This window comes from Emydura macquarii, unplaced genomic scaffold, assembly GCF_026122565.2.
Source record: "Emydura macquarii macquarii isolate MOO-44397 ecotype Brisbane River unplaced genomic scaffold, CSIRO-AGI_Emac_v2 contig_3451, whole genome shotgun sequence".
Classification (NCBI taxonomy): domain Eukaryota; kingdom Metazoa; phylum Chordata; order Testudines; family Chelidae; genus Emydura; species Emydura macquarii.
Window position 1 is genome coordinate 6,908,035 of NW_027133588.1, and position 12,444 is coordinate 6,920,478.

Below are 12,444 nucleotides of genomic sequence, written 5' to 3' on the forward strand. Positions count from 1 at the left end.
AACTCTCCAAAAGCCAATTCTATAGAAACACTTCTCTTTCACCGGTCATTATTTTAAAAATTAATCTATCCAGCCAGGGCCATATTCATCTGTGGTGTGTACAACTTCAGGGCAAGGACTATGTGTTCTTTTATGTTTGACAGTGCCCAGCCAAATGGTGATAAATAACAATAATAATAAATAGTAAGTCCTTAAATGAAGGAAAAGGAAATGCACCAGAAATGAGTTTATTTGTTGATAAAATAACATCATAGGAAAGACAGGGAGGCATTCTTCCTGGTCTCATATGTCAGTTGTACCACTGCCTTCCACTTGCCTATTGTTAAGAAAAAGAAAGTATTGTCATAAAATCATGACACTTGTTGTTGTGTTCTTACTTTCCACAATCTCTCTTTGGTCTTTCCACAGAAAAACGACTCTCCAGAGGTATTTCTCATGCCAGCTCAGCCATAGTCTCCCTTGCTCGATCACATGTAGCAAATGAATGCAGCAATGAACAGTTTCCTTTGGAGATGCCTATATACACATTCCAGCTACCAGATCTTAGTGTATATAGTGAAGATTTCAGAAGCTTTATTGAACGTGACTTAATCGAACAGGCAACAATGGTCGCTTTGGAACAAGCTGGTGAGTGAATATTCTAGATGTCAGCAGCTGCGTGATCTGACACTTGGTTTAACATTCTTTAATCACACTTCATTACTGCAGCTGGCACGTCCTGTGCCAGAAATAAATGTGAGCAAGCAAAAACAAATATCGTGTTCTTTGGAATATCACACGCACTTCCCTGCTCATCTTTGTTAACACTCTGCAGTAATTAGTGGCAAATTGGGAAAAACAGGGAAACTGAGGTAGAAAAGAGGAGAGGAGGGAAAGCAATATGATAGTCCAGGAGAGTGAGGCTGATCAGGTGGAGAATGTTGTAACCCATTGAATGCCATCAGTCAGTAGCGTTTGGAATCATTTATAGCACTATCCTTGTAGCTCAATTTCCTGATCTAGAAAATAGGGATAATGATGTTTATCTGCTATGTAAAGTGCTTTGAGCTATAAAGATAAAATGAACCATAAAACAGTGAGGTATGATTATGATTATATATATTTGGCCCCACATTAAATCTACATTTAAAAGTTGCATCTAAAATTGAATTTAAAGCTGGCAAAAAAAAAAAAGTTTAACAACTTTCCATTGTAAATTGTATATTTAATAAATGGGAGACTCTGAGGGGGGAAGTTAGATAGCAACGTCCTGTTGATAGGCGGCCAGGGTTTTAATCCTGGCTCTGCAGGTGTATATTGTTTTACTATTAGGAAGTGTTGGCCTCCATAACTAGAACATTATCTTAAAAGTAAAAAAACACTGTGCTTCATAATTGTTTTTTGAGATTGAAAAGACTTTAAAAAATACCCCTTTTTTGTATGTTAGATTAATACAAAGAGACATTCACAATCTGCCTGAGAAAATCCCAGCACAACACAACAGCTAGCAACATCACATAGCACCACACATACACCTGCTACCATCACCATGAATAAGTCCTAAACACTGAGAGGACTATGGCTATGAGTTTCAAAGGCCAGGAATGGGAAGCTGTTGAGAAGGATACGATGTATAACTGTGGTCTCTAGGAAAAAGGAGTGAGCAACTTTCAGCTTTTAGTAACCAGTGTACCCTGTTATGTGTTTTCACGGCTGTTTCTCCAATGAAGAGTGCTAGCAACTCACTTTATTAGAAAAGTTAAAATCACCCATGACCACAGCAGGTAGAAATTTTTCAAACAAAAAGTTTATTAATTGAGAAATAGGTTTTTCAAAAAAGAATATTTTAAGGGGAGATTACTGATATTGTCCCCCAAAAAAGCATATTTTCTGAAAAAAATTGCTTTTTGCTTTTATTTTTTTTTTTAAATTAAAAATAATTGAAAACATTATTAAAATGGTTCAATTATCAAAAACTTGAGTTTTAGTAAATGAAAAATGTATAATCATTTCAATTTTTTTTTCAATAATCTGTTTGATAATTTTTTGGGAGAAAGGGAAAATGTATCAAATGTCCAAAAAACAAAAATGGGTTCATTTCCAATTTTTCAAAATGAAAACTAGTTAAAATGTTTCAACAATATTATTTTTTCATTTTCAGCCCAGCTCTGCTGGTGACATTTGGAGGCTACCATAATTTGAGAGACAGTAGGCATAGCTATGATCTCCAAGGAGCCCCAAAGACCGCGCTCCTTGTCTGAGGTCCCTGCTCTCTTGCTTTAAATCCCCCTCTGCCTTGTGTCATTCTTAGGTTCTAATGAACGTCTAAATAAATTGCTTTACTAGCCACCGTAAAAGAAGTGCTTACTCAAGCGTACTCCTTCTGCATTGGCATAAATAGAACATTAGCCTCACTCATTGCAGCTATGTCTCTTCTCTTTCCTTCATCTTAATGTTACATCAAAACCTTACAATTTCTGAAACACATTTTGTCAGTTGGGTAGGATTTGCCCCAGACTTTAAAGGGCTTTTTAACAGAAACCGTGCGTGTAACATTTTTTCTTCTTTTTCCCCTACACTGAAAATTCTATCATGTTTGATTTGCTTATATCTCAGTTTAACAGGGTGGTGTACATGGTGTCATGTCGTTTAAAAATGTGTAATAAACCATCTGTTAAAATATGGAGTTAATTGATTCTACCAATGTGTGTACACTAGAAGAACATTATATCTGAAAATCAAGAGAAATTAGCCTCAAATCTGCATTGAGCATTACTGTCCTCTGCTGATAGAGCATGTTTTGCATAATATAGTAAACATTTTTCCAAATACAACATATTTTATAATAGATCTATTTGCAATGATTTTTTTAAAAAATGCTGTATTTTCATGTGATATACAGTTATTGGCTGGAAATGGAACAGAGCTGGAAGCCCAAATCCAAACAATCTGTGGCTGTGGGGTATATAAAATTCAGACACACACTTGGATCTAAATTTCACAATTTCAGATGACCTAGTAATGAGCAAAATCCTGAATATGACCACCACTGAACTTTGGATGGGGAATGTTGAAATCCAGACTTGTATTTTGCAGGTCAGGCCCATGAATAGTTATAACTAAAACTTAATAAAAATAGAGATGGACAACCATTAGAGTGGAATAAAAACCAATTCAAATGGTTGACCAAGAGTCAAAAAGAACCCAAACTAAAACCGTTTTGTGAAGTTCAAAAGAATTTAACATGTATTTTTCTTTTTCATTTTCTCTTGTCTTTGTACCACTCTGGGTTTGGGCCAACCCCAGAAGTGAAAATTCCCATTTAATTTTGATTCAAGTGAATATTTGTGAATAATTCTTTGAGTTATTTCCTCGGCTTTAGTCAACCATAAAATCAGATCACTGTAATTAGAAACTTCCATATGATGCAAAATAGCAGTCATGCTCCAGAAAGAGTTGCATTGCGCTCATTGGATTAAGTACATTGGCTCATTTAGTTGTTCATGACGCATGTTGTATTTACTGGCTACAATAAAACAAGTGATCTTAGAATATGCTCATTCTTTTCCACAGCTGCATTTTTATACCTCTTTTTAAGTTAATGTAGATATTAATTATGACCAGACTGATGACTAAAACTGTGTGCTACAACTTAATACAGTGGGAAAACAGTACAGGAATAAACAGCGACTTCTAAACATAGGGCTAGGGTTTTGTGAATCTTCCTGTAACTGTAGGAAATGTTTAACAAATAACTTGTTCTACTATGGAAGTTGTCAGAATTATCTGTTTTCAATAAATTCTTATCTTTATTATTTATATGTTATAATGTTATAATATAACACATTATGTGTTATAATTCAATATATAGGGTTTTCTGACAGCTAAAAGCTTCATTGTGATCAAAGTACATAATTGTCCTCCTGGGTTTTTAAGTTCCAGCATAGTGATTATTTCCCCCATTGCCATGGTGAGAGGGAAACAACGGACCCTCCAGAAACAAACATATCATTCATAGTAACCTTTGAAAGTTCAGGCCAGTCACTTTGTGAGAATACATGAGTACCTAAGGGAAGGCTAGATATCTACCCCAGGTCACAATTCTGCACTGAGAACCTGCAGATGCACCCCTGCACCTGCACCGTTCTCAGTGCGCAATCAGGGCCATATTTGGTTCATATCAACCACATGTGCTGGGGGAATAATGAAATTTAATCATACAATTAAGCTCTCAATTCTCGTGAGAAAACTATATTGTAGTGGTCTCTGAGCCTCTCTTCATGATTAATTTATGAAAGCACATCTTGAAATTTGGCCTCATTTTGTATGAGAAACAAGTTTATATATTTTTCATGCATTGACTATAACTTTGTCTAATAAGGAATCTAAACCTTGAAAAGCAGCATTTCATTACTGCTGTGGGGAAAAAAATTAAATCCCTAATTTTAATTTTAATTTATTACTGGTTTGGACTTGTAAATCAGCCATGAAAGTCATTTGATAAAACATACTTAAAGTAAAGCATATACTGTGTTTTAGTAAACACATTAATCTGATGAATGAGGCATGAAATGAGTACATCTGTACCAGTTCTATAATATTTAATTTAAACATTGACTCTGATTTTAAATTAATGTAATGAATGTTTAATAAATATAAACAATGTTATAGAAATATAAGTGGCATCCATAGCATCTAAGTACAATAAAGTGAAAACTACTGCAAGAGAAGGCCAGATCCTCAGCCCTACTACATTGTCTTTGCTGAACTCTGGTGATATAAAGGGGCCATAAAACCATTTCTGTTTGCTACCTGAGAAATACCCAGATTATGTACAGCCACTAGTGCTGCTCTGCACTATAATCATCTTATGTACAAATTCTACAATCTATTGTTGGATGCACATTGGTGCATTTTCTGTCATTTGTTGTTACAGTTAGTAGGTAAGACATGGTGAAGAGGAGGGATGGTGTTATCATCCAGTCAGTAGCAGCACTCAGAATTTTTGCCACAAGTCCTTCATTTGAATAAACAAAATTAAATGCTTAAATAGCGTGCTTCCCTAGCTGAGTATGGGTTGATTACTAAGTACCAACCAACAGGGGATGTGCAGAGAAAGCAATATAAACTGGTTCCTTCCACCATCCACTCCGTAACCCACCCAATTCCATAGGCCTTCCATAAAACAGCAGAAAACACCATTGTCAAATTATTGTAGTGGTTCTTAGGCACTTTTGTTTTAATTACTGTTTCTCTCTGAAAGCCAAATTCAGACCTGGTGAAGCAGCAGCAGTCTGTAAGTCTGATCACAGGGTATAAAATGCTACATGGGGAACAGAAATTTGATAATAGAGGGCTCTTCAGTCTTGCAAACAAATGTTTAACAGGATCCAATATCTGGAAACTGAAGCTAGGCAAAATTAGACTAGAAATAGGATGTAAATTTTTAAGAGTAAAGGTAATAACCATTTAAACAACTTAACCAGGGTTATTCCTAAAAGATGTTCTAGTTCAACTATAGCTTTTGAACTTGAAGCAGGAATTAATTCGGGAACTCCTATGGTGTACGTTATACAGGATGTCAGACTGGATGATCACAGTGGTCCCTTCTGACCTTAAAATCTGTGAATTAATTAATTTGGTCCTGAGTCCACTCCTTTTGTTCATCCAGAGCTGACTGTCTTTAAACTTAAAATATGTCTTTACAAAGCACTGTATGTTTTCTGCCTCTTAGCATTCTTCCCTCAAATTTGTTTTCCTTTTCTTTTCCCAGGCTGTTCTAAGTAGAGCATTAACTTGATTAGCCCTGGAAGAGTCCCTCTATCAGAACTTTTGAAATGCAGTGTAAGCTCCATTTCACTTTTCCCTATGGGAAAAACAAAGGGCTTGTACACACTCCCACTTATGTCTCTCAGGGATCTGAATAAGCCACCCCACCGAGCGACATAAGTTACACTGACCTCAGCACCAGCGTGGACAACGCTGTGTCAGTGGGAGAGCTGCTTCTGCCAACATAGCCATTGCTTCTCGTGGAGGTGGTTTTGTTATGCCAACTGGAGAGCTCTTTCATATCGGCATAGAGCATCTTCACCAGACATGCTACAGCAGCACCGCTGTATGGCTGTAGTGCTTCTCTTGTAGACTAGCCCAAAGTCACCCTTTTGCTCCTGATGTTGGCTAACACCCAGGTTTGTGGCAGGGAATTGCCCTATCGTTGTCTGTCTGCATTCTGAGGGCATCAAGTATGTTTCCTCCCCTCAGCCTCTTGAATTCCGCAGAAGGGTCATTGCTGACCACGGAATTCTTTGTGGTTTTAATGTGAAGGATTGCTATAGAACATGTAAGATTCATTTATTTAAGATGATCTGGTATGAGTCCATCAATTTCTCTCAAAGCCACTGGACCTTCCTAGGGAACAGTGGATGAAACATTCTTTTAGGTCAAGGACATATTCTTTGTGGAAGACATGATACAAATATTTGCAGGCTCCGTGTGCCTTCTGTAATTCTGACCTTTCGTCTGCCTCTACTCCAGAAATATTCTTTCATTTCCTTTCCCTTATGCATTGGTGGGTTTATTATTCTTCATTCTTTATTTGTTATAACTTGATTACAGATATTTAATTATTATTGAAATAATTAATCTAGCACCATACATTTGCATTGCATTTTCACCAACCGAGGGCCCACTTCAATGGCAGTTTGGTCAGTTTAGTGGGAACAGGATCAGGCCACCAGATAAGGGGTATTCCCTGCCCCAAAGAGCTTACAATCTAAAGACAAGAAAAGCAGACATAAACCAAGATGCAGGACAGCAATTCACGTACCGGGTGTTGTTAATAATGAGAAGAAGGGAGTGTCTGAAGAATTTTGGTTTAAAGGAGGGGGAGAGAGAGAGTTTGTCAGACAAGACCAGGGCAGCACAGTAGGCTCAAAGCAGAGAGTGGGAAAGGGGAGAAGGGAAGATTATTATTAATGTATTGTGGATGGGGTTTTCAAAAGTGCCTAAGTGAGTTAAGCACACACGTCCCAGTGGAAGCCAATGGGGCATGTGCTGCTAACTCACTTAAGTACTTTTGAAAGTCCCACTGGAAGTCTATATTTTTATGAGTGAGGGAGAGTCTGATGTTTTGGGATTCAACCCAGACCACTGAGGGACTGTTGCCACCTTTTCTGCAACCCTGGGTGCCTTAAATGCTATGTGATGTGCATGCTTGTATGCAGGATGTCGGTGTCAGGGCTGTGATCTCCGACAGCATCGTATTTAAGGCACCAAGAGTTGCAGGTTGCCGGGCGGGTGGTGAGACAGCCCCTCACTGGTCTGGGTTGAACTCCAAAACGTTACAGAGAGTAAGGGTTTGTAGCACAACTGCCGCTGACCTTAGAGATGCAGTGTCAGGCCCTCCAGAAGAGAAATAGATAAGGCCAATACTCCCTGCTACAGATCAGTGCTGTTCTGCCATACTGGAATGAGCTTTTCACTATTCACATCATTACTTTCTAAACTCCACTCTCAGACAGAAGTTCCTCTAAATCCTCTTGAGACTTTAGGACTTCATTTTCCTCTTAGGGTATGTTTACACGGCCAGAGCCAAAAAAAACAAAAAACACAGCAGCTAGTCTCAGAGCCCAGGTCAACTGACTCAGGCTCATGGGGCTCAAAATAGCAATGTAGAAGTTGAGACTTGGGCTGGAGCCCAGACTCCGAGACCCTCCCCCTCACCAAGTTTCAGAGTCCAGGCTCCAGCCTGAACTCAAATGTCTATACTGCTATTATTAGCCCCATAGTGCAAGTCCCACAAGCCCGAGTCGGTTAACTCAGGTTCTAAGGCTCACTGCCTCGGAGGGGTTTTTGCTGTGTAGATGTGCCAGAGATACAAAGGTTGACATTGTTCTCCTGTGTCTTTATAAACTCAATTATTGTTTAGAGGTTACTGCAGAATATTATTTCACAAGTTCAGTGACAATTCACGCTTGTATATTTAAGAGCAGCTCTGGTGCCTTATATTAAACAGTGGCTACATTTCTTTCCATTTGCACTAAAGGAAGTGGGATTTCTCTCCTGAATTGCGGAAAAGTAGAACTGCAAACATAACCCAGGAATTTAACTCTGGAATATTTTTGAAGCCCTGAGTGCAAATATCCAATGGCTGCCAGTTTGTATAACAGTACTGGTTTCCAGATGTGGACTAAATGATAACAATCAGATTACATAACAAGTGGAAGATTTTCACATACATACTGTGTGTGTCCATTGTTTCTCTCCCTATATCTAGGTCCTTTCCCTATTGGAGTGGGAAAGAGATGCTACGAAAACCACAATAATTCTTGTTATTGTTTCCAGGACTGTTATTAGGCCTGGAGTGGGACACTGACATGAGGCAGGGGGATACAGTGGTGATGGGCTCCAGAGAAAACCCTAAAGTAGATTGGCAGGACAGTTAAGATTAATGTTTTTACTTGAACAAAAGCAAAATGTTTTTATTAGTATGCTTCGCTATAACAGAGTATAACAACCATTTTTAAAACCTGTGAACCAATGCCAAGATATTAGTATAGCTAAACTTTCATAAGTGCTGAGTCCTGCATTTTTTCTGAAGAGCCTTCCACAGTTACGGGCAAATAAAATAATATTTTGGCCTGGATTGCAGTGCTCAATTCCCCCAGAGTAAAGCCCAAAGCATTCTGAAACTTTGCGATTTTAAGCAGTTGATAGTTAGGCTTCATTAAGCCAAAAATATGATTGTCTTTTGGAAATGCTACAACATTTTACATTTCTGGGAGCAGATCTATGCAGAACAGTGTGCAGGAAGAAAAGCACAACCCAGTCAGAATTCTGGGAGATCTGCATTCACTTCCTGAGTACCAGGCTCAAAATGCATGCTTGCATAATTTAATTCTAATCTTAATAACAAATGCTCTGTCATACAGTGATGGACAGTGTTGTAATTTCTTAGAAAAACTGATGTCTTAATTTGTGAGACTGTATTAAAAAAAATCAGAAAAGCACTAGATGACGATTCACATGTCAAAGTTATATGCAGCCAGTTTGATCAAGATAGATCCTCCTGCCTCATTGTATTTTTTAACATTTAACAATTCATTTGCATTCTAGTCACTAGATTCTCTAAGTGTCTGTAACGCTTATGCACCAGGCCAAAAGAGAAGCACTTACTTGATTGCACAGTTTTACGTGTTCCTTCATGCATGGCCCAATGCTGCATTTCAAGGACATAAGTAAATGATGAATAGCTTCAGAGGCACTGCTAGGGTGTGGATTTCATATCACCTAAAATAAAGGAGAGAGCTCCTATGTGAAAGTCCTTTCTCTGAAGGACATAATGTATCCTTGGACTTTCAGCATGACCACAATGCTGTGCCTGAAAAACACAACAGGTCACTTAATGATTAATAATAGACTGTGGAAAGCTATTTTGTTTACATCGGTACTTACAGGTAAATATTTATCATCGGAAAGAACCAAATCTAAAAACTTTTAGCTGCATCTAGTAAACACAATTAAATTTCAAAACCTACAGCTTTACAAACTGTAGAAGTATGCAGGGTTGTTGTAGCCATGTTGGTCCCAGGATGTTAGACAGACAAGGTGGGTGAGGTAATATCTTTTAGTGTCTCTCTAACATGCTGGGACTGACATTGGCTACAATAACACTGCACACTTCTACAGCTTTTAAAGCTGTATGTTTTATTACCTCACCCACCTTGTCTCTAAACTGTAGAAGTGATTGATGCAGAATGGCTTTGCTGAAATCTGGATCCAACATGCCAGCTATTAAGGAGTGCTCATAGCACATCCCATGACCCCTCTTTCTAATTCTTAAGGGACTGAGTAGTTCCCTGCTGATTTAAAGAGTTTGCTTTGTACAGATTTTAGAATAATAATTATTATAGGATTCTGAAAGGAAGACAGTGATTGTTTGATCAAATCCTGGCTCTGCAGGTCGCTGCTCTAATTCTACAAGTAGGGAATTATCATATTAATCCACTGTTACAGAAATGTTTCCAAAAGTTACCCAACCCCATCGTCTTAAAACAGTCTTCAGATCATCAATTCTAATTGTCTTTTGTTTTTTCCTGTTGTTTGTCCCCTCATTCTATGGGTGTTTTAAATTGATTTGCATCCATCAGGATATCAGATTTCCCACATCAGACTCTCCTAATTTTTTTGATTTCAGCATGTAGAGATTTTAATGATAAGAATTCAGGTCAGATGTGCTGCAATAATATAATAGTAGGGATGGGAGAGATTCATTCTACAAAGTATGAGTAGAGAAAAAGAGGTGATAATCCTTGAATGAATCTCCAATAATGATTTACTGAGCAAAAGGTGAGCCACTTTTGTATTGTCTCATCTAAGGTTGAAGATGTCTCTCTGGACTGTTTGTTTGGTTTGTTTTTTCTGTCTTAAGAAAAAGTCATGATGGGTTTGGCTGATCTAGATTACTCATAGGAAGGCTGCTGAAAAGCAGGGGACGCTTTCACAAAATTCATCCATCTCAGTAGTAAAAAAGTTCAACCAGCTCTTGCTGTTTATATATGTAATTTTCTGTAATGGGTGAAAGTGGTGGATGCCGGCATTCAATTTGTGTGCCAGGTCACATAGAAGACTTTTTAGGAGATTATCACTAGTGGATAAGAGTCCTGTTGAGGATGAGAAGAATGTCCAGTACTAGACATGTTTTGTAAGTGAAAGATTTTATTTTGGGGCTTACTCTTTCGCAGGGAGAAGTGGATCACTGGAGAAATAACTTGTCTGGTGAAGTGAAAGGAAGGCAGTTTTTTCTCAGGGTGAAAGGTCTACTATTGCAGTGGTCTGAATGGGCAACATCAGAGCAGATTATTTAGAAGCTTGACATAAGTTGCTGCAAATATCACAAAGCAAGACGGTTCATTAGCAGACAGTCACTGGTCAGCATTAGCTAGAATTGTATAAGAACGTTCTAGACCACTGGCTTTCAACCTTTTTTCATTTGTGGATCTCTAACAAATTTCAGATGGAGGTGGTGGACCCCTTTGGAAATCTTAGACATAGTTTGCAAGACCCCCAGGAGTCCTTACACCACAGGTTGAAAACCACTACTCTAGACTGAATTGCCCACCTTTTCTCCTCTATATTATTCTTCCTATGTACTGCCTGTTTCTTGAAATCTTTTATATTTATTTTCTTACTGTGCATGTGTACTGGCTTTACATACCTGGGAGCTCATATTTGCCCTTGAGAGACACATGGTGCAATCTAGCTCTGCTGTGAAACTGTGTCCAGCTAGGTTTTTCAGAGCTGTGGAGTGCACTTCATGGGTAATTCCTCCTTTCCCCCTGCCGAGAGACATAATTAATAAGTATGTCCATGCAAGCTGCTGGACATTAATTGTGCATAAATAAGGCTATAAACACATTTCATTTATTGGAAGGTGAAACCAAAGCAAGAAAATATAAAATCAAGAAGAAAATAGGGCAGGAATATATAACTAAAGCATAGTATTCTCACAATCCATATAGGTTCTTTAATATCATACATTCCAATTGTTGCATTGAATTAGGACTGCCCTTATGCGTAGCACTCACCTTGCAATAGAGTGGGTAAAGGATATCTCATAATGGACCTCAATAAAGTTGAAAGCAACAGCTCATCAATCTTTGTAAGGGATAGTATTTTAACAGTCAACTTTGTTGCCTATTTTGATCTTGTCTGCATTTTTAATGCAGTTTTGTCTGAGAGGGCATTAAGGATTATGATTACACATATCTAATACATTTTTGCATTATACCATCTGCAGTACACCAAACAAAGTGATGTTTCTGTGGCCCAGTCTTTCCAGCATGAGGGCCAAACATATTATTTCAGAAAGGTCAAGGGGCTTGGAATACTTTGGAACGCAGTCTCTGCCCTGGTCCTCTGCTGCTGACTTTCCCCTGGCCCGGAGAGTCCCAATGGGCATATAGCTAGGACACAGCTGCTTTTTACATGTCCCTCTCTGCAGCCAGTAGTGCAGTGGACATTTTGGAAATGGAAAAGGGCATGTTTGGGGTAAGAAGGGGAAGTAACCAGAGCAAACTCTGACTATTCTTGTAACGTGTTCTCAGGGATCAGTTGGTAGCTGGTACAAATTAGAAAGACCCCAACCAACTTGTTATTGCTTCTCCTCTTTTTCCCCTTTTCTCAGCAGCCCATGATGGCTGTTGGGGGAAGAGGAGACGTCATTTGCTAGGCACGTCTCTAGGCTCAGGCAGAAGCAGTCAGCTCTTAAGTCACTCTCCCTTGGGTGCCTACAGCCTGCAAAGAAGTAGGCAACAGAGCAGACAGAATAATCTCAGGTTATCGCTCGGGACTGATTTTCTTCTTAACATAGTCAGCTTTGAGGGTTACGAGGGACCACGGGGCCACAACGTGGATGTCTCTGTAATCCATATAATAAGATTCCAGGAATGTCACTCTGAAGCCTAC

The 12,444-nt window shown here is 38.6% G+C and overlaps 1 protein-coding gene across 3 annotated transcripts in view; it reads left to right on the forward strand.

Annotated features, from left to right (window-relative positions):
• Window positions 1–12,444, forward strand: part of OTUD7A (OTU deubiquitinase 7A) — a 227,277-nt gene that overhangs the window by 160,684 nt on the left and 54,149 nt on the right. For all 3 annotated transcript variants that reach the window (XR_010917407.1, XM_067534772.1, XM_067534773.1), the window contains exon 6: window positions 409–627. Coding sequence is in view for 2 of the 3 variants with exons in the window: in XM_067534772.1 (XP_067390873.1) it covers window positions 409–627 (219 nt within the window). In the remaining variant the exon portion in view is untranslated. The remainder of the gene's footprint in view (window positions 1–408; window positions 628–12,444) is intronic.